General features: G+C 44.0%; 1 protein-coding gene across 2 annotated transcripts in view; it reads right to left on the reverse strand.

The window, feature by feature from the left end:
• The window catches only part of LOC147706797 (calpain-1 catalytic subunit-like), an 861968-nt gene that overhangs the window by 23059 nt on the left and 816463 nt on the right, over positions 1-22446 (reverse strand). For both annotated transcript variants that reach the window (XM_086925930.1, XM_086925929.1), the window contains 2 exons: positions 17569-17637; positions 12765-12843 (listed from right to left, as the gene is read on the reverse strand). In XM_086925930.1, the coding sequence (XP_086782056.1) occupies positions 12765-12843; positions 17569-17637 (148 nt within the window). The remainder of the gene's footprint in view (positions 1-12764; positions 12844-17568; positions 17638-22446) is intronic.

Raw genomic sequence — 22446 nt, forward strand, 5'->3', positions numbered from 1 at the left:
AGGTAGGTACCCAGGTGCCTGGATAGATGGGTCCTGAGGAGGGAGGTGGTTATGTTTTGGCCAGGTTGGTGTTGCTCAGTGAGCTGGTTCTATCTGGTCTGAGAATCTGGTCATAACATCTGGCGTCACGAATTGTTTACGTAGCCTGTGTGCGCTGTATTGTTGTTGGTTGGCACTCGGCACGAAAATTGGCCTATGGGCTTGAACAGTTGGAGTGTAAGGAGATTGCAGTACATCATGGCATTTGACTTATGCAGGGTGGAAGAAATGCTTTTCATCTTGGTGTTTGAACTGTAAGGCTTGAAGGGTGACATTACATGAGGGAGCCAATTACATCTTTGTGATGATCCAATTGTACAAATGTGTGTGAAAAATGCTTTTAAATTGCCCATTAAATTGCTTGCTGCATTTGCTTATGCTGTGCAATGTGAAATGTGTTCAATATAATATGACTTGTGGAGTTCCTTGTAAATAGCTCCTTGTAAATGTGGCTTGTGAGGAGCATGTTCTCATTTTGACTTGCTGTGTTCCTTGTGAATTGCGCCTTGTATATATGCCTTGTGAAGAGCATGTCATTTTTTGGACTTGTTGAATTTCTTGTAAATATGGCTTGTGAATAGCGCCATGTAATTATGGCTTGTGAGGTGCATGTTCTCATTTTGACTTGCTGTGTTCCTTGTGAATTGCGCCTTGAATATATTCCTTGTGAAGAGCATGTCATTTTTTGGACTTGTTGACTTTCTTGTAAATATGGCTTGTGAATAGCGCCATGTGGATATGGCTTGTAGGGAGCATGCTATTGTTGCGTTAGGCGGGAGAGAGCTGGATCTCTTTCAACTGCTTGGAGAAAATGTTTTGAAGATGTGCGCGCGTGTTATTTGAAAACGTGGAGTGATAAGTTCTTGAATTTCCCATGTACTGCAGACATTGGGGAATGATTGTGTTTGAGCTGCCAAAGGGTTAATATCTTGGATTGAGACGGCAGTATTTGTTTTAACATGCTGTTTAACATGCATGGTTATGTGAGCTGACACTAAAAGTCAGTGAGTGTTTAGATGGATGATGGTTTGATTTGCTTTTTCATTGGTTCCTGAGTCTGCCTATGTGCTTTGTCAGCTTGCTGACAGAATGGTAACATCTTGCATTGAGAGAATAGCTGTGTTCATTTAACATTCTATTTGAAATGCGTCCACGAATTTGTGTGGGTTTGCCTTGGAACACATGATTTAATGTGTCTGACTCAGAGGTCGGAAAGTTATAAATCAACCAGTCGGATTGAGATAGGGGTTTGTGCTTTCACGGTTGTGAAGAGAAGAAAAATAAAATAGACCCATCATAGACTGTGCTTTTAATTAGTGAAATGCAACCGTGTGCCTTTTAAAAAAATGTGTTCTAGAAAATATACATTATTATTTTTTCCAATGCAAGCTGCCCTTTAGAATAGCGTGTGACAGTTAACCCACTCAGTTAGAAAACATGGCTATTTTAAAAAAAAAATAATGAATCTGGCCCTTTTCATAGGTAGAATAGAAAAGCTTGCACACTAAATTATGAATTTTTGGTTATGCAATGCAAAATTACATGTTACCCCTTGTTTTAATTTGATAATATTTCACATGTTATTTTCGAAAAGAAAAAATTTAATGTGTTTGCATGCAATGTTGGTCTAATATTTTTCCCTTTCAGCCAGTAGCAGTATTTTATATTAGAATTATTTTAAAATGCTAGCATGTGACTCAGTTGCAAAAAATATGTCTTTATTAATTTGCTTTTTACCATGTTTAAATCTGCTTCGGTTAGTTAGAAAATAATGGTCAGTGCTTCTGCCCTGGGAAAGGCTGTAATGTTTTCAGTTTCATGGCATCTGCTTTGACCTTGACTGATATGAGCCCTGCATCTATTCGCGCTCTGAGTTTTGAAAGGGTGGAGGATGAGTAACTTTTGAGAGCAGAGAGAGCTAGCTTGTTATTCTTGGCTATGTTTCAATTTCTTTCCACGGAGAAATGTTTATGTAAGGGGGGGTCAAGTCGCTCTTCCTTGTTGGCAGACGCTTGGCCCTTGGAGTTAGATAAATACAGTCGGCCCAGTAGGCTTCCCTGACTAGAGATTAGAGATGCTTGGACAGAATGGTTGGCAGTAGCCTTGCTCCTGCAATGAGATGAAATTACATCGCACTGTAGCCCGGCTTCTGCTTATTTTGATTGGAGCGGTTTCAAAACTCTGAGCACGAACATCTTTCTGAAGGGAGGGGCTGTTTCTCAGATGAGTAAGGAGTAGCTAGGCCCCGGCCCTTCTGGCTGTGTATGACAAAATTGGATTTTGCCCAAACAAATGTAAAAGAATATGATTTAAATTATTCCTTGAATTTGGAAGAATTACTTTTATAAATTAGGAGGTTTCTTTCGACAATAAAAAGCACTTGGGGTGCTTTTTAAATGGAAAATGTATTTTTGCTAGATTAATGATACTTGTTTTTTCGTTTCAGGATGTTGGGTTGTGGTGTTTGGTGTGTGCGTCGGCCCACCCCCCTCCCACTCCCTTTGTTATTTTACTTTATTGTTTTTATTTTTATGTTAGTTTGTTGTTTTTGGAATATGGAACCAGACCAGACCGGATGGTGGGGGATGAACGGCGGAAGCTGGTGACTAATGACCAGATCGGAGGAAGTGCTTCCTTGGCACCGGATACAGATGAAGTTGGAGGGTGGTGACCTACACTGATGAATCAACAGACTGTCTTTCCACAGTTGACTGCCTTGACAGAATTTCGATGATCTGGATTTCCTGAACTTTTTTGATAAAGCCAAAAGTACTGAATTTTTGAAAAAAAAATATATTTTTGAACCCTAAATTACAGTATTGCACGAGTCATGTGCTACGATCCCTAATGATGAAATGCTGAAAAGTAATTCCTTGGCATGCATTTTTGAGCATTGCATTTTTTCCCATGTTTCTATTTCAGATGGACATTATGCCACTTTTGCAGTTACCATATACAGGGCCCACTTAAAAAAAAGAGAGTCTCACAGTCCTGTTCATGGTTTTGATGTTTATGCAGTGCCACATGAATGAAATATTTCATATATATTTTGCTTTTAGTATGCTATGCCATTTCATTATTGATACACTTGTTTATCTTTCACCTATTTCATAGTTTTCCTGTTTTCTGCAAAACAGTCTTGCCAATGGAAGAGAAAGAAATGATGGTGCACACGTGTTCCACAGTGTGATACAGTGAGGAACTAGGTGCTAAACAATATATGCACCACACTTAGATAATTTTCTTTGACTTATTGCTTGATATGCATAGTGCTACACCAGCTATTTTGTAGGAATGGGGTTATCCTTATTTTCCTGTTATTACACTTTCACTTTGATTCATCAACTCTTAATTAGAACAGTGGGATTAGTTCCAAGGGTGGTTACCCTAGACTTTAAGTTGTCTTGGGAGGTGTGTCTTTTAGTCAGGTTATGTCCTACATCTATTAGTAATAGTTGCCCAGACCTTGAGGACCCTTTGTCATGTTTATTTGTCAGATTTTACCAAATTCTTTCTTAAGTTGACCAAAGTAGGTAGGCCTCATTTAGGCCCCTTGTTATTTGTATTCCACACACATGGCCCTTCACCAATAGATTTCATGAGTTATCATTAGAAGTTGAGGCACATTTAATTCTTAAGTTGACCGACGTAGGTAGGCCCCATTTAGACCCCTTGCTGTTTTCATTCCACAAACATGTCCCTACATCAATAGATTTCATCAGTTATCACTAGAAGTTGAGGCACATTTAGTTCGAGGGTGCTTTGGTTGGTTTCTGTTGTTATCAGATCAATCTTAGATACGTTTCAGCATTCAGGTCAAGGGTGCTTTGATTTGTTTTTAGTTGGTTGTTAGATTTGTATTCCCTACATCAAGTTTTAGGTGGAATTTCCTTCAGTTGTCATTTATTTTAGAGAGTTCTTTTGGTTTTTGGTTTTGTTGATAGATTATGTTGATGTTTGTTTTATTGTTTGTTGTTTATAGATGTTCGCAAGATAAAGTCTAGGGTGGAATGTCTTGACAGGTTTTTTGGCTCTATTTGGGAGTGATGAAGACTTTAAGCTTGCTCACACCTATGGTCTGTATTCTTACCTTGTGTTGGCCCTTTTAAGCCCTTTTTCCAGACCTAGAAGAGGATAGCTGCTTTATATGATGATAGGTCCCTTATTCTTGACTCTAATCCATCTATTGCCTATCGGCTTTGACATAATTATGTGTCCTTTCATTATCCTGCCTATAGTAGAGGGTGGATCCTGTGGTCCTGACTTTATATTACACATTGGTATGGTTTGTGTAGGTACTCTGACAGAGCTAAGGGTTATTTCATCCTTCTCAGGCCTACAAGGCCCAGAACTACTAGAGAGACTCCATTTTGCTTTCTATCCCTGCAGAGCTGAGATGCTTGAAGGGGAAAGGTAATATTTTGGTTTTGAGCTGTTGTTCGTCCTAAGTGAACCGGAGAGAACCGGCCAGAGCTGAATCTAATCAAGAAGTGTCTCTGGGCTCAGGTCTCTAGACGAAATAAGCAGTTGATCACTGTGGGAGCGTCTAGAGCAAGGAGCCCGGTGCATGGACCTGGTGGGAGGAGGCTGATGGTTGGAACTTTCCATGAGGAAACAGCATTCTATAATAGTGAAGTTCAGAGGCGGAGTTAGTGAGTTGAGTTGGAGTTGCAGAAAGAGCTTGAGCTGGAGAGAGTTCGAGCGAGAAGGAGTTGAGCTGGAGTTGCAGAAGGAGTGGAGAATCAGAAAGAGTTTATGCTGAATTGGAGCAGAGGAGAGGAGTGGAGTTGCAGGAGGAGAAGAGACAGAAGATGCTTGGAACAGAGAGAAGACAGACAGACAGTCAGTGAGCTGGAACTGAAGGAAGCAGTCAGAAGCAGTTACTTATCAGGAGGAGTTGTGAATAGCTGGAGTCTGAAGTAATGCCTTTTAGAAGAGACTGAAGTTATATCGTGGATTAATCTGTGGGAGCAGCTGGAGTGAATTGGACATTGGCATGGAGACAATAAGATAGAGTGAAGAAGCTAGTGGAACGAACGATTATCAGAGCGGCAGAAACCATTAGAGTGAAGTTGGAAGGTGGAGAGAGTCCGTGGGGGAGAGGAGTCCAGTGCAAAGTGATCAGCGCAGATGTGTGTCCAAGAGTGCAGGAGAGAATCTGACTAGAAGTTAAGGCACAGACGAGAGAGAAGCCCAGATCACAGCTAGAGCAAGACTTCATACTCCCTAGGTGATATTGTTCCTTACTTTTCAAATATTAACCTTGTCCTTATATTATATGTCTAATCCTTTTCTTTCAGCGGTGTGTTACAGTTCCTGTTAGTTACAGAGACCCCGCAGATTTGTGTATGTGTATTCTATTGTTATTGTAATAAAGATACCCCAGTTCTTAGGGAACCAGTGTGCATGTGTTATTCTTATGATAAAGCTAGCCTTTCTTATAACCAGATGCTTTAGCAACTGATGGATCAAAAGGAAATAGGAGCTTTTAAATCAAGGAATAACTCTTGCATACAGTGTGTGTCTCTTGTTCTTAAAGCACAGGTAACCTTTCCTTCTAGTCAGGTGTTACAGCCAGAACAGATGCTGCCCCTGATCCGGTAAGTAGCCACTGAATAATTAGGGAGAGAGAGGAGCCCTTGGGCTAGGAAAATAGACATACACTAAGTGATTCGGCCATCCCATAATATTATTGTAGTAGCGAACCTTTAGTGAATAGTGAGAGAGACTTCCCAACATAGAGAGAGAGAGAGCTGAAGATATTCATAGGAAAGTGATCGTCGTTGTGTAGCGGCGTTAGTGAGAGCACTGATTGTGGTCAGTGTGTATACCCGCAAGATTGTGGCTTGAGAGAGCACCGGGGGGATACGGTGTGTAATGAGATCGCCTCTAGGGAAAGTGGCGTTAGTGAGAGCTTCAGGTGGAAGCCTGATGTGTAGGTCCGCCGGATTGTGGACCAGATAAAAAGAGAGCACTGGGGCTGCAGCTCAGTGTGTATGGCACGCCGTATTGCGTGTCGAGTGAGCACTGATGGTAATCAGTGTGTAATGATAAATAATCAGAACTGCCCCAGGGTAGATTAGTCTAGACCCATGTGGTCGCGAGACTATGAGGTATGAGTGTGGTGTAAGGCATGGACGTCCTTAGTAATCAGTGAGTATTCCTAGTAATCCCTATAGATTTAGTGGTGTTTCTGATGATATGAGCTTGTATATTGCGAGTTCCCCATCCTCAGGTAGGTACCCAGGTGCCTGGATAGATGGGTCCTGAGGAGGGAGGTGGTTACGTTTTGGCCAGGTTGGTGTTGCTCAGTGAGCTGGTTCTAGCTGGTCTGAGAATCTGGTCATAACAGGGAGACACAGAGGAAGGGAGGGAGACACAGAGGGAGGGAGGGAAACAAAGAGTGGGAGACAGGGAGGGAGACACTGAGGGAGAGTGGGAGACAGGGAGGGAGATACACCGGGAGGGAGGGAGATATAGAGGGAGGGAGACACACCAGGAGGGAGGGAGACACAGAGTGAGGGAGGGAGACACAGAGTCAGGGAGGGAGACACAGAGGGAGGGAGAGGGAGGGAGACACAGAGAGAGGGAGGGAGGGAGGGAGAGAAAGAGAGAGAGGGAGAGAGAGAGAAGGATGGAGAGAGAGAAAGATGTGTGTATGCTAGGTCTTGTGGCTCAGTGGACGAAGGTGTCTGCTGCAGGGACCTGTGTTTAACCTCATGGTCACAAATTTTGTTTGCTTTAGCCCCGCTCCTCCCCCTCTGACCCCGCCCCCACCGGTGCGGCCCTCAGCCACAAACCACACTGTAAATTTGGCCCCCGAGAGAAAGTTTGTGAGTACCCATGCACTAGAGTCATAGAGATATTACCAGGCACTCTTTACGTGCGCTCCACTCCACGCATCCTACACCATCATTTCATTATCCCCTCCTCCTCTCCTTCGGCAATCCGAGAAATATGACTCACAGGCCTTTCTCTGGTGATTGTGGAACCGATGTCCTGACAAGTAACACAGCCCACCCTCATGACACATGTGTCACTGTAACCGATGTCCCGATCAATTAATGTATGCCTTGTTGTACTATCTTATGAGTGGGGAAAGAAAGCCGCAAAGACATTATAGACTTTGAGAACATCTTATTACGCCATGGACTGATCTCGTCAGGAAAGAACGACATCTATCTCATGGCTAAAATGTGTGAATTTATACATGACAAATGTTGTTATTATATTATCTCATGTTAAGGAAAAAAACCCAATAAAAACAGTTTAAAAAAAGGAAAAAAAAACAAGAAAGAGGATGTCCAGGTAATGTGTGTGGATGAGGTCCCAGACCTCGGTGATGTATTTGCAGGGAGATCTGGTGTTGAGGAGAATACAGGTGATGGAGGGTGAGATGTTTGTGGAGGGAGGATTATGGATGAGTCCTCCTGTGCGATGCCATGTGGAGTAGGGGCAGCGATGTCCGTGTCACTGGGCCTTTGGCCCACCAGCGGAGCACCTGCTGTGCAATATCCGCCATTAGGTGGGTCCTCGGAGGGGAAGGAGTTCAGGGGAGTGGGGCTATGGATGAGCTGGAGAACAGGTAAAGAGAGGGGATAGAAGAGTGGAAAGGGAAAGTGGGAAAAGAGCGGGAGAGGTATTTAGGGGGAGTCCCTGAAGGGAGGCGAGAAGAAGCAGAAAAAGCAGTTAGTAGATACATGTCAAGGCAACAAAAACAGGCACATATAGGGACTCAAAAAGACTAGAAAAGAGCAGAAAAATGGGCACAAAAGACTGGGCATATCAATAAGGCAGGCACACAAGCCAACTCACTCAAAGACAAATGGGCACTAAAGCCAAGCACAAAGGAGCACAGGAGCCAAAGCACAAAAGACAAACAGGCATAATAGACAAACGGGCACAGAAGCCAAGTATGAGCACAAAAGACAGCACAAAACACAGGTAAAAGCAAGAGTGTGAAGGAGTGAGTGAGAGCACAGTGACAGTAGACGTAGAGGGAAAGAGGAAGAGTGCAGCGATGCGAGGCCTCGAGGCAGACGAGCCTTAGACAGGTCTGATTTTGCTGGATTGAAAAGGGAACATTTAATTTCGACTCATCGACCATACTGTATTGTATTGTTGTAATTGCAATTATATAGCACTTACTACCGCTGACGAGGCGTTGAAACGCTTTTTTGGCGAGTAGCTACTCCGGAACCCATCAGGATTAGTGTTGAATTAGTATAGTGAAATATGAAAGTAATTTGATCGGTGGATAGGTAAGTCTGTTTTTCGGATTTGGAGAATGACAACGTGAAAAGGGAATATTTAATTACTAATCATGGACCATATAGAGTGTGACAACATTTAAAATCATTTCCCATAAATGATACATTTCTCATGTGAGAAACAGCATTTCTGCCTTTGAGGACTCTGATGAGTTTTCACAATCGGTGCTCATTCAGCTTGGCTTTAGAGTGGAGGATGGCTTTTGGGTGGTCTCTACAGGATGTAGGCAGTTCCTATATTCTATCTGAGCTGCCTGTCACTAGCTCATGTACGATTCAGAAAAGGGGGTGGTGATGAACAGAGTGTCTGAATTAAGCAGACCACTCTTACCCAGTCCAAAGATCAGGGCTTGATCCATCACCGTTATTTAGCTCACTGCCCCATCCCAGCTCAGAACCTGGCTATATGCAAATTAGTCTGTCCCTGGCCCAGTGCATCATGGGAACAGGGCAGACCAAACTACCAAGCCAATTCTTCACCAGAAAGGATACAAGCTACCGGGGACCGGTTTCTGGCATTGCAGCCTCGTCGGCCCGGCTTGCTTGAATCCTGATGGAGCAGTGAGCAAGGGACTCATGTCTGAGTATACCCTGCCACACCTATAGTGGCCAAAAACGATTCAGAAAAGGGGGTGGTGATGAACAGAGTGTCTGAATTAAGCAGACCACTCTTACCCAGTCCAAAGATCAGGGCTTGATCCATCACCGTTATTTAGCTCACTGCCCCATCCCAGCTCAGAACCTGGCTATATGCAAATTAGTCTGTCCCTGGCCCAGTGCATCATGGGAACAGGGCAGACCAAACTACCAAGCCAATTCTTCACCAGAAAGGATACAAGCTACCGGGGACCGGTTTCTGGCATTGCAGCCTCGTCGGCCCGGCTTGCTTGAATCCTGATGGAGCAGTGAGCAAGGGACTCATGTCTGAGTATACCCTGCCACACCTATAGTGGCCAAAAACGATTCAGAAAAGGGGGTGTAAGAATTGGCTTTTGTAGTTTGGTGTGCCCTGTTCCCATCATGCACTGGGACAGGAACAGACTAATTTGCATACAGCCAGGTTCTGAAACTGGGATGGTGCAGTGAGCTAAAAAACGGTGTTGGATCTAGCCCTGATCTTTTGACTGGGTGAGAGCTTTCTGCTTAATTCAGAGACTCTGTCCCTCACCACCCCTTGTTGTAAATATTTTTGTCCACCCTAAGCGTGGAAGGGTATTCTCAGATGTGAGACCCTTGCTCATTGCACCATCAGGATTCAAGCAAACCGGGCCGAAGACGGCTGTAATGCCAGAAACCGGTCCCCGGGAGCTTGTTTCCTTCCCAGTGTAAGAATTGGCTTTTGTAGTTTGGTTTGCCCTGTTCCCATCATGCACTGGGACAGGAACAGACTAATTTGCATACAGCCAGGTTCTGAAACTGGGATGGTGCAGTGAGCTAAAAAACGGTGTTGGATCTAGCCCTGATCTCTTGACTGGGTGAGAGCTTTCTGCTTAATTCAGAGACTCTGTCCCTCACCACCCCTTGTTGTAAATATACCAGGTCATGTACAGCAGCTTCGAAGTCTTCTTTGGAATGAGTGGTCTGGTACTTGGAAGCAGCTTTGGTTGAAATCCAAAAACTTAAGAGATTTCTTTGATATGAAGATTAAGATTGAGGGATCAATCCAACGTGATGCCTTCGAATTTTGCTGAATTCACAATCTTGGGGAAGATATTAAAGGCCTGTAGTTTAGTGATGCAACCAGGTGGGAGAACCTTCAAGATTTAGAGATTTCAGGGGATATTAGCAGGAATTCAGTCTTTTGGAGTTTAATTTCCATGAGCTTGAGTCCATGGGCATTGGGACAGATTGTCCGTGTCTTCCGTGCTATCAGTCTTGCGGTACAGCTGTGTACTGACCTCATAGTGGAGGAAGCCTCTACCTGCCTTGCAGAATATCTCGACCAGATGTTCAACATACAAGTAAAGTTATATGGGGGCGGGGGGAGTGGGGAGAAGGACAAGGATATACTCTATCAATTCTATGGAGAAACAGAGCCTAAAGAAAGCTTTTGGCCAATCCGTAGTCCAATGCGAAGCTTTGTAAATGTAAATTGCTAAATTCTCTGCATGGGCCTATATATCTTTACAAATGTGTCCTTGGTCCAAGATGTTTCTTTCATGGCCTAATGATTCCCACACGATAAAGTCAGGATTCGGACTGCGGTAAACATAGAATGAACTTTGCCCCCCGAAGGGCTGGTCTTTAAAGATGCGCGTACGTTCGGTTCAAGCGATGATCGATCCTGTCAATCAATCCTGCACTTCTGATTTGTGGACTGCACAAACTGCACAGGCACAAACACATTTTAGCATTAGCATGCACTTTAGGAATGCAAACCTGCAGACTCGGATCAATTCAACCAATGATGATGGTTCAGTAGTAAATACTATGGAGACAGAACATTCCTATGAAAAGCAGTGAAAAACAGGCAAATATGACCTTGATTTATTATCCTAACTACCTACATATTGCAAACGTCAGACTTACAGGCCCGAGTATGTGGTGTTTGTGGATTCATGAGCCTTGTTTACTTTTATTTATGAATTGCTGTCTTTATGTTTTAATGCCTTGTTTGTGAATAATGGTAACAGAATACACTTTTATAGCTGATACTGGTAGTTTCTGATGTGCACTTGTTTCGGAAACATTCCCTGGGTTGTTTAGACCCAGAATGGTGAGTATGGTGTGTGGTTTCCCAAATTATGACCTCATTGCAAGCTGTTGTAAACCTGCTTTTCCCTTGGAATTTCCACGTATACATTCTTATGCTTGGTCATTACCACCATCTAAAGCCGGTGGTAACTTAGCTGCCTGTGCACAAACCGGAGCAAATACAATTTACATTGAGCTCCTAAGAGAGCAGGCGGTACAAAAAACCACACATGTTCTATTTGCACAACTTATAAAACGTACTTACGGGGGTTAATGTTAAGACATATGCAAATCCCATACAACAGAAAGAAGAACAACAAATATTATTTCCGATCGAGGGAAGGTAAAACTCATTGCTTGTGTAGAGGGACATGTATCATGTGAATTGTTTTTTTAAGACGTGCCATTTAATACTAAACAGTGACACGAAAAAGTAGTTGAAAAGTGCTAAACAGTAATTAAGTAGTGTTGAATGTTCCTGGTATGAAGCTATTCTCCCCGCCAACATACAGACATTTGTCTCTGCCTGCTTCATATTCCTATTCCATATTTTCACTCCAAGTACAGGGGTTTAGAAAGCAGGCAAATAGTAGTTAACGCCTGAACTGAAAGCGTGTAAGCAACTAATATAGCATTACAGCCCTTTGTTGAGGGATACAACAGTCATTAAAGACCCTGAACCAGAGTCATAGGCCCAAGCTGCAGAAGGGTTATAATGCTATTAGAACCTTTCCCCCTGTGAGGGAAGAAAGTTCTAAATTAAAAGGGAAGAACAAGAAAGACAAACATTGGAGTAGTAGAAGGTCTCTAACAGCCACTAGTGGCCCGGAGACACTCCATTGTCTTCAGTGGAGCGCTCAACATTCCTGTTTTTTAATAATATACGTTAATGCATCACTGCACAACATGTTCCTTTCCACAGTCGCCAGTCACAACCCTCTAGGCAGGGGGGTGCCGGGTATTGCTCAACAGTAATGCTTCCATACTCTGCCGGGGGTAGGACTCCTCTTCAGACCCAGAAAGCGCGGATGACTCGGTCAATGCATTTATTCCTGGATTAATATAAAAGCAGGCACCTTGCAGACCCAGAATTAGCTGGACAGTGTTGCACATATTTCTCATAGTTACACAAGGTGTTTACCTTAAATGTGTTACCTGGTGTGCAATAAAGATTTTGGGGGACCCAGACATATTTGGTTAAAAAAGTGAATTGTTATTACCCATTTCCCACTATTTCAAGTCCGCTAGATGCCAGAACATTATCTATCTATCTATCTATCTATCTATCTATCTATCTATCTATCTATCTATCTATCTATCTATCTATCTATCTATCTATCTATCTATCTATCTATCTATCTATCTATCTATCTATCTATCTATCTATCTATCTATCTGTCTATCTGTCTATCTGTCTATCTGTCTATCTGTCTATCTATCTATCTATCTATCTGTATGTTAAAATTAAAGAAACAGGATCATATAAATAAATCTGTCTTTTTCTGTGACTCAAAAATCCCTAGGATGGCACTGGACAGATGGAGAAACTCAGAGGTAAATGTAGACAGAAAAAGGGGGAGGGGCAGGGATAGACACAGAGGAGACCGATGTCAAAGAGAGAGAAAGTCCATCTTCTCAGGGGGCCCTGGAAAGATGGGAACCCTGGGCAATGCCCACTTTGCCCAGGCCTTAAAACATCTCTGTGCAAGGTGCCATGGTTTTACCTCATGGACTCCGCCCCTTGTACCCCATCCCACTCACCGGCTGTCTCCAGCGCTGTCCGCAGCTCGTAGGAGCTCATAGTGCCAGATCTATCCCGGTCGTACTGTAGGAATATATTCTGAAAAGAAGATGAATATGTGGTCAGATCACATGCTGGGTGTAGTGAATGAGACACTTTTGTGGTCTGACACCCTATGATGACCCTCCACCACCATTGTGTACTGACTTTAGTGTGTTATGTTACTCTAGCCTTAATGTAAGATGGTCTTGCATATGCCTGCTTCTCTTTTGTCCTGTAATCTTGCTGTCTTTCAGTAGAATAGTCTTGCCAAGAATAGAAGGTGTGGGATATCGAGGTGCATTGTTGTGGGTTGTGGTGCACACATGTGCTCCATGTTGGATACTGAGGGATTAAGTGTATACTGGCTTTGATGTGGTCTAATGTCATTCTGTTGTCTAAATCTGAATATATCAGTTTAGCTGCTTCAATTGTAGGGATTCCTGGACTGTCAATTTATAAAGCTAGAGCTATTAGTAGATTGGCTTGTCTTATGGTTAAATCTATTAACCACACCTTAATAGCTTATTCTGAATTTGTGCTTGACATGCGTGGTGCACGACAAGCTATTTTGCAGAATAGGGCTGCAATTGCTTATTTGCTGCTGAAACATGACCATGGCTGTTCTGATTTTGATGGGTTATGTTGCTTTAATCTTTCTGACCACTTTAGATCCATTCAGTCTCATATTACGGCTTAGCATAAATTGTCATCTGAAGTTCGACAGAACATTGATAAAGGGTGGTGGGACTGGCTTTTTGGGTGGTACTGTCTACCTGATTTTGGTATGCTTCATTCTACCTTGGGTGGTGCACTCTTAGTCATTTGTTTTCTAATTGCATTTTGCTGTTGCATTCAATGTGTGCCTAGTCTTTTTAAAATGATCCGTCCTAGAATTGCTTTCGCCCACTCTGTAGGTTATGTTTCTTATTATTCCAGAGATGATTTGCATACTGTTTAAATGTTGTGTATGTTTGATGGTGTTGGACGATGGTCATGGGTGGAATATAATGAATGTGCCATTTATGTGGATAAATAGCTTGATAATGACCGTCGCCCATCACCATCTCAGTCTTATTTAGAATGTTTTAGCATAATATAGTGATGTGTAGGCCTGCCTAGTAAGAATAAGTTACAAAGTAGGGTTTGAATATGTCCCTTTCTGTTTCTGACTTTATCTTGCTTAACGGCAGTGCTTACTATGGCCTTTGACATGCTCTCATGTCATCTTGCATACTAATTTTGCTCTTTTGCGTGAATAGAGGCTTATGCGACTCCATTTTCTGAGCTGTCGCCATTTTCTGAGCTTCACTAGGTGAGGAGGCCATGTTTTCCTTTTCACTTGTTTTTCACACTTTACAGACCAGAGAAAACTCGTTCTTGTCACAGGAATGTGCTCGCTCTGCTCTGAAGCAATAACAGATGCCTGGCCAGCTGAAGCTGAAGCCTTGGTGTGGAGTGGTACGGACTCTGATGAGAAAAGGGGCGAGGCTCACAGAAGCTTCGTCTTATGTTTCCACTGGTACTAAAGGAGGTGTCTGGGTTCTCTTCGGTGGAAGTTCAGCACAGGGCAGACGTGCAGCTGTGGCGTTGGGGCGTATATTGTTGCCATTGTCTCCTGGTTCGGCCGGAGAACCGGACTCCCCTCTGGCGAAGTGAAAAGAGGATGAACAGACAGTGGTGAGGTGTTCCACTAACCTCTAATTTTCCTACTGTTCTTGCTTACTATCTTCTTCTGTTTTCAGGTACCATACTTGTATAAATATACTTCTACATATATATTCCTGATTGCGTTTAGTAATCTTCTAATTGTTAGTTGATTGTTGGCTAGAAATGGTGCAGCTTGGCCTACCGTGTATCATGCACTAATAAATATATATATCCCAGATATACCAATTCACCTTTTCCTTGTAGCAGGAGGTGTGGACTCTTCTTGGCCAAGTAGTTTGTTGTAGAAGGATGGGTGAATTCCCTTCTAGCAGGTAATTGTGGTATAGGAAGTTGTTCTACTCCTGGCAAGTGATGTGCAAATTCTAATTATTTACTAATAAATCCACTCCAAAATGTACCAATCGGTTTCTTTTCCTTGTGTTGAGAGGTACTGTGCCTGTTGAATGTGGTTTTTCCTAGGTGAGTATTCTGTGGCAGAGAGGATCGGCTAATTGCCTCATGCGCAGCGCTTGTCGTCAGGAAAATTGTTATTGTAAAAGTTTTCTCAGCAGGTGACAAAGTATAAGTGTTAGTTTTATTCCAACCTTGGGTAAGTATTGTAGAATATAGTATTTTTTGGGTCCCAATGGGGAATGTGCCTGCATGACCTGTTTATTGGCAAAAATCGGGTCATTACACTGGGGTGTGGTCAGAGAAATGTTGGGAGGGGAATAATCCTTCTTCCCCCCGTATTCCTTCTAACATTTAACCCATCTCTGAAGACCCCACGCCCTACTCATTCACTAGCACCCTTCTTTTCTAGCCCCACACCCATCAGCCGTAGGCGCTGGAAGTAGGGATGTGCAAGTGCCCCAGCACCCCCAAAATAGCCATGCTTGAGTTCAGAAGATGAATAAGCAATAAAGAGTTATTTAAATTGTGTTCTATCTTGACATATTTGTTGTGTGTTTTGAATGACAACGGTCAAATGTCAGCCTATGTCTTCTGACACACTGCTGTTCAATCTTTTAGTATGGAGATTGGTGTTTACATTTCTTTTTTCGGCTCCAAAGTGAGAGTATTTTTTTAAAGTGAGCTATGTGACCGTCTTACTGGGGGACAGGGAGTTTGAAAGGAAAGGCAGTAGGAAATCAATTATATTTTAAAACACAACACCAGGCAAATACCTGTAAATGGACTACACAGATATCTCAAAATATATCACCCATTAGGAAAGTACACAAGGCAAATGTTTTTATACATTCAGAATTAGTGATGAAAGCAATGATTTTAATAAGATGGAAACAAATAAAGATACTTGTCTTTTGATACGCAAATGATAAAGATTTGCCAAAACCTGATTTCCGTGTATTATTATATGTGTGCTCTATAGAATTATGAGTAAAACTGGATGTCAGTACAAATTTAGTGGCCATTCCAACAGAAAATGTGCTGTCTATAAATAAGTGTTCTACCACACCACGCTTTAGTGATATATTTGTGACTGTGTGTTCTAAAATACACCACCAGGTACATGCTATACCCCTTTCACTCTCCTGCTGAACACATCTGCTACACTTTGTGTGAAGTTATGACTTCACAATCCCTATGACTTCAGTGATACAGCATTGATGGAAGCACACCCTCTCTAAAAATTATTCAAGCACCACTGCAACAATCACACTCCCACACACTGGCATCAGTGGACTGCTTCTAATCCACCCTCGCTCATAGAAACTAAAAGCAAGAAATTTGGCACTTTGCCAACTGGATACTAATCACACGTGGAACACAAGCCACTAGTCTGAGTCCTGGTGCATTACAGTATTTCACCATTAGAAGCCAGAGCCTGAAGAGATGTCAGCCAGTCGTGGTTCCAAAAGAGATAGATATCGGCCAGGAGTGGTGCCTGAAGGGGTGTCAGCTAGCTGTGCTGCCTGCAGGCATGTCGACCAGCTGTGGTGCCTGCAGGCATGTCGACCAGCTGTGGTGCCTGCAGGCATGTCGACCAGCTGTGGTGCCTGCAGGCATGTCGACCAGCTGTGGTGCCTGCATGGATGTCAGCCAGCTGTGGTGCCTGCATGGATGTCAGCCAGCTATGTTGTCTGCAGGGATGTTAGCCAGCTGCAGTGTCTGCAGGGATGTTGGCCAGCTGTGGTGTCTACAGGGATGTTGGCCAGCTGTGGTGCCTGCATGGATGTCGGCCAGCTGTGATGTCTGAAGGGATGTTGGCCAGCTGCGGTGTCTGCAGGGATGTCGACTAGATGTGGTGTCTGCATGGATGTCGGCCAGCTGTGATGTCTGCAGGGATGTTGGCCAGCTGCGGTGTCGGCAGGGATGTTGGCCAGCTGTGGTGTCTACAGGGATGTTGGCCAGCTGTGGTGCCTGCATGGATGTCGGCCAGCTGTGATGTCTGCAGGGATGTTGGCCAGCTGCGGTGTCTGCAGGGATGTCGACTAGATGTGGTGTCTGCATGGATGTCGGCCAGCTGTGATGTCTGCAGGGATGTGGACTAGCTCTGGTGCCTGCAGAGATGTCAGCTAGTTGTGGTGCCCACAGTGATGTCGGACAGCTGCTGTGCCTGCAGGGATGTCGGGCAGCTGTGGTGCCTGCAGGGATGTTAGCCAATCTGCCTAGTTCACAGTTAATGTCTCTAGTGTCTTCAGGGGTAGCTGTGCCTTTGCAAGTTCACAACACCTTACCGGGCCTTTGACTTCAATCTTGTGGGATTCACCATGATGCAGGGCGATTTGATCACACCAGAAAGCCTAGACAGTGTTGGGACCACTTTACTTTCTCTCTCTGCATCACTGTCCAGACACCACCATCCCTTGCAGAGCCTTCCACCATTCAGGGTATCCATTTACCTAGCCCTCTATTTTCATGACTTACTTCTGCTTATCCATACCCTTCCTGTCTCCCTACAAGCGTCTCTTCATCTCATTACACATCTGCCCCTCTAAGAGATCCTTCCTTCCAGCCCTCACCATTCGGAAGATAAGCAGTGTCCATTTTGCAGTCACTACACACCGAGAGTGTCCAGACTCTCCCTCACCTCCCCGCTGGTCGTCTTGAGGAGACACTGGATGCACTCACCCATCACTCGCCCCTGATTACTGGTGCCAGCCAACTTACCAGCCACCGCTGCACCTTTGTCCACAGAATATGGAACTCCACCAGACCCAGCTTGGCGTTGCCGTCCTTCTGTGGAGGCACCTGGCTAAGGAAAACATTTATTCATGTTTTGGAGGGAGGAGCTGAGTAACTTGCATTTTTTTTTAATATATATGTATATATTGTTTATTAGTCACCTAAAACTATAAGCATAGCACAATACACAATACCAAACAATAAGAAGAAAACATACAAATCATAGATCTATTTCAGCCATAAAACCTCATATTTATGGGCCTTTACATTTTCCTTTAGCCCTTCCTATCTATTAAAATAAAAAGTGCCCAATACAGGAAATAAAAAGACTGGCAATGACTTGATCAAGCCCCAAAAAAGTTTTAGTACTGCTGATTAACGTTCTCCTAAAAATACCACTACAGAAGTGAAAGTGCTTAGGTGCAAATTGCAGCAGGGGTGGTAGGTGCTATGCTAAGTGGACAATGGTTTTCAATCAAATATGGTACCCAAGTACGAGAATGTGCTTTGAAAAAAGTTAATGTGCAAGATGAAACTGCCAAGCTAAATAAAATTATTCCATTAACAAGACAAAGTAGGGAACAGCCACTATAGGGGACCCTAGCAGCAACAAGTTTGAAGCACTGCCGTTTATCGTTCTGATGAAAACACTACTATGGGTGTTAAAGTGCTTGCATGCAAACTCAAGCAGCGAGACTAGGTACTATGATAAGTAGACAATGGTTCTCAGTACAACTATTAGATTGATTTTAATGTGTAAGAAAACCTAATAAAAATGTCTATCCTTCCTAAGTTCATATTCATTTTTGGTGCCATTCCTTTGGGGTTTGATGTGAAGATGTTGGATAGATGTCAGCGAGAGTTTAACTCCTTTATTTGGAATTATAAGTCGACTAGAATCATGTGGAAGAGGTTGAGGAGGAGAAGGGAGAAGGGGGGTCTGGCCCTACCGGACTTAGTGTACTACGCATGGGCCTTTCAGTTGTCCTACTCCAGGATGTTATTAAAAACACCATCTAGTCTTCTGGAGGGGACAATGTATAAAGCCATGTTAACCGGAGCAAATCTACCAGCTGATGGATTTCTATATAAATTTGGGAGCCAGAAATTTTTAAAGAAAATAAGGCTAAAAATTATACAGTCATGGGCTAAAGTCTGGCTAGCCATTAGAAGAAGATTGGGGCTGTCTTACTACTCCAATTTCGCTCCCATATGGGATTCCCCGGGTTTACCGGAGTGCCTAAGGGACAGCTTATCTTCTCCATTAGAGGAGGCTGGGATTGCTAGATGGGGAGAGCTATTGGTGGACGGATCAATACTTTCTTGGGATGAATTACATGAGCATATAGGTCCAGCATTCTCTAGATTTAAATTCATCCAGCTGGAAAGCTGGGGGGGAGCCCAGCGGTGCAAACATGTACTATTTGGGAAATCAAGCTCCCTGGAGCAGCTGCTACTAGAAAGACCTAGGGGTGGTAAGGAGGTGGCCTTCTGGTATTGGCAGCTTCTGGAGGAAATCGATGGGGATTTCACCCTTCCAGATGAATTGTGGGGAGAGACAACTGGCTTTCAATGTGAGGAGATATGGTTAAGATCTTTTGCGCTCCTCTATAAAGTGGTGAAGCCATCATGGCTGAGGCGTAACCATCTGTTCACAGCACATCGGGTCTATATAACACCGCTGAGATTTTCCAAATTTCTCCCAGACAAGAAATGTAATAAATGTAATTTATCAGAAGCTTCAGATATTCACATGTTCATGGAATGCCCCAACATCGGACAGTTCTGGGAGGAAGTGGTGTCTACCTTAAATTCCATTTTGAATACATCATTAGTAATTTCATTGCCACATATCATCTTTGATTTAGAGGACAGTATTTCTGGTAGAGCGAGATCTTTTCTGTTTTATGCCATTTTGTTGGCTAGAAGGCAGATTTGCATACGGTGGGTGGAAAAACCTGTTCCAATATATTCGGACTGGCTCACGTCTTTATATGAAACATCAAAGGTGGACATGGCTAGAGCTTGCAATAATCGTAACTTGGCCTTTTGGGATCTGTTGATACAGTGGAGATAGTGTTCCGGGGTTTTTTTTTTGTTTTTTTCCCCGGGTCCTATGATTATGCCACCAACACTCCTTGGACCGGGTCTGGCCTCGATATGGTTTTTGGTCCTTCAGGTTGAGACATACCTAGATGGAGTCAGCGTAAGAACTTAAAATCCCCTTTTCTTCTTGGGACTTCTCTGCCACCAATAAAACATCTCGGATTCCGGTTCCAGAGATGGGTATCACATTTTTCGTTCCCTCTCTTGGTCAGGGACACGTAAGGTGGTTGGCATTTCCTAAGTAGGGGGTAAGGCAAATGAGGACAGAAAAAAATAAATAAAAAGAAAACCACTTAACTTAAGTTATTGATTCCAGGTCATTACTGTGTGGCCAAATGGGATACACATGTATTAAATATTTTATTTGAATGCTAACTTCCTTTTGCCTCTCAGTCAGCCAACAAAATTATCTATCAGGTGAGAAATTGTAACAGCGTTCTGCAATCCAGCAAGAAGGTAGCCTGTTGGATGGTTGGTTACTGATGCAGAGGGAGTTAGTGTAGCATATTTTACACCTGTCAAACCGAATCAGAACCCCTAAAGCCCATGTCTTGCATTGGAGAACCGGTAGAGTTTCGACAGTTCGACAGACACTTGTAACAGTGGAGAAGTGAGTATAAATAGGCTGCGCATTGCAACTGCTTATGTTTAGCTTGCAGTGTTTTGCAGAGATTGCAAGTGTGATGTGGTAATGTTTTAAGTTGTTTTATGAGTGTGGTGTTTAATGAGGAGAAGTTGAAGTTGTTATGGAGCCTAACATAGCTTAATATCCTGGAATGATATTAAAAAGTGTTGCAGAATGGGCGGAGCCTAGCTGGACCGCAAGATGGCCGCTTTCTGAGAGGGCTCTGCCAGTCAAATATATTATCCTGCCTAAATCCTCGCTCCAGCAGTCCCATTGCTGCATCTACTCGCCACCACGATCCCCGAACCTACTGGGGTAGCTGCTGCCGGGCTTGCAGGCTTGGGTCGAGGTTGGCTTGCGCTGGTTGCGGCCTTCCTGAGCAGGTACCACTGGGCCTGCGTGCATGCCTTTTCTCTGAGCCCAGTCGTGAACTGTGAGGAGTGGGGCATCTGCTGACCGGCCCTAATAACCTGTCCCATTAGGCGGATGCGGGTCCTGTAACTTATGGAGTCTGTGCTGTGGCCCAAAGAGGAGCATGTGGCCTACTCTTATCTTCGAACTACCTCCTGGGCCTGCAGATGGCTCTGATGGGCCTTTAGGGTTGCCTCACCTCCAGAGTGGATGATTGACTGCGTTACAACATGCCCAATACCTGCTTACCCTACATCGAGCATGGTATCAGCTGGATGGCGCTGGGACCACATGGAATAATCTGATTCTCCCTGGTAGTAGTCAGTGCCTGCGACTGTCCCCCTGCTGGCGTTCTCACTCCAGGCACTGGTGCATTGCTTGGCTTGAGTGCCAAGTTTATGTGACATTGACTGTGCTGCTCTGTGATCGTTTAGCCACTCTACTACTCAGACCAGCCTTTCTGCTTGCTTCAAGATCTCAGGGGGGCCCAGGTAGCGCTGAGACCAGGAAGATTGAACCCCTGCTGCCCTACTAGTGTGACACTTGTATTTCTCCACCCGTGGTTGAGGGTGTGGACGCTCTGAGTCTACTCTTGCCCCTTGTGGAGGCCAACGTTCCGAGTAGTGGCAGGGCTCAGATTTGGTCACGGATAAACTTCTGCCACCGGTGCAGGACTGTAGTTATCCTGCTAATATGATCACTGCCGTCGACCCTCATCTTACCATGCTTCAGATACCTCTACCAACCACGAGGCTCCTACTGACACCGTCGCCTCTGTCTCCTCTCACAAAGTGTTGTAGCCATGGGCAAGCAGTAAACACGCTAACCTAAACTTGCCTTAGAAGGCAATAGGTACACTCAACAGGCTGACCAAGATCTGCCGCCAACGGATGGCCCTGAGCAGGGTGAGAAAACCACCCAAGCTATTGATGCGTAGCTAGATATCCTTACCAATCAACGAGATCATACGAAACAACGTGTAGGGAAGCATGAAGACAGCCAGGACCTCTTGGAATACACCATATGTGTATATGGTGCTGATGTGGTGCTACACGGAAGCAGTGGTGGGGCAGCGCTGGTGCTGAGTTGGGGAAGAACTGGTGGTGGTGCACTGATGCAGAGGTGAAGTCTTCTAAGATAGGGTTTGTGGGGGTTACGGGGAAATACCGGGCGCTCAGCTATCGCTGGTGTAGGTTACAAGCAGTTAAGCAATGGTGCTAGAGGACGAGGGGAAAAGCCCTATAACCCCTCTATGGTAGTGTGTTGGGGTCAACACACTGGGACACAAATGCAAAAAGCCCCCTGCACTCAAAGTAAAGGTAAAGCAACAGATGTGTCCAGTTGGACACCACAATGAAACAGTCACAGCTGCTAGAGAAAAAACAGGACAATGTCTTCAAACTGTGTCTTCGTTTAATACTGTAAAGGCCAGCCGACATGTTTTTCGACGCAATGGAATGTAAATTCCACGACTCCTCAGGGCTGGGAAAGATACAAAAAGAAATTGCAATGTACAACATGGAATACATTTGTTGAAATTTTCTTACAAGACACTGATTACGCGGTGGGCATTGTTTACGTATTATGATCTCAACCCACACAAAGGTGCCAAGAGATACACTACGGCCACGGAAGAGTGGAAACCAATATTGAGTTTCGCTGTGTGAAGGTGAAGAGTGAATACGGTTGAGCAGTAAACAGCGCAAAGTGCAGAGAAAAAT

The sequence above is a fragment of the Lissotriton vulgaris genome, chromosome 6 (genome assembly GCF_964263255.1).
Source record: "Lissotriton vulgaris chromosome 6, aLisVul1.2, whole genome shotgun sequence".
Classification (NCBI taxonomy): Eukaryota; Metazoa; Chordata; class Amphibia; order Caudata; family Salamandridae; genus Lissotriton; species Lissotriton vulgaris.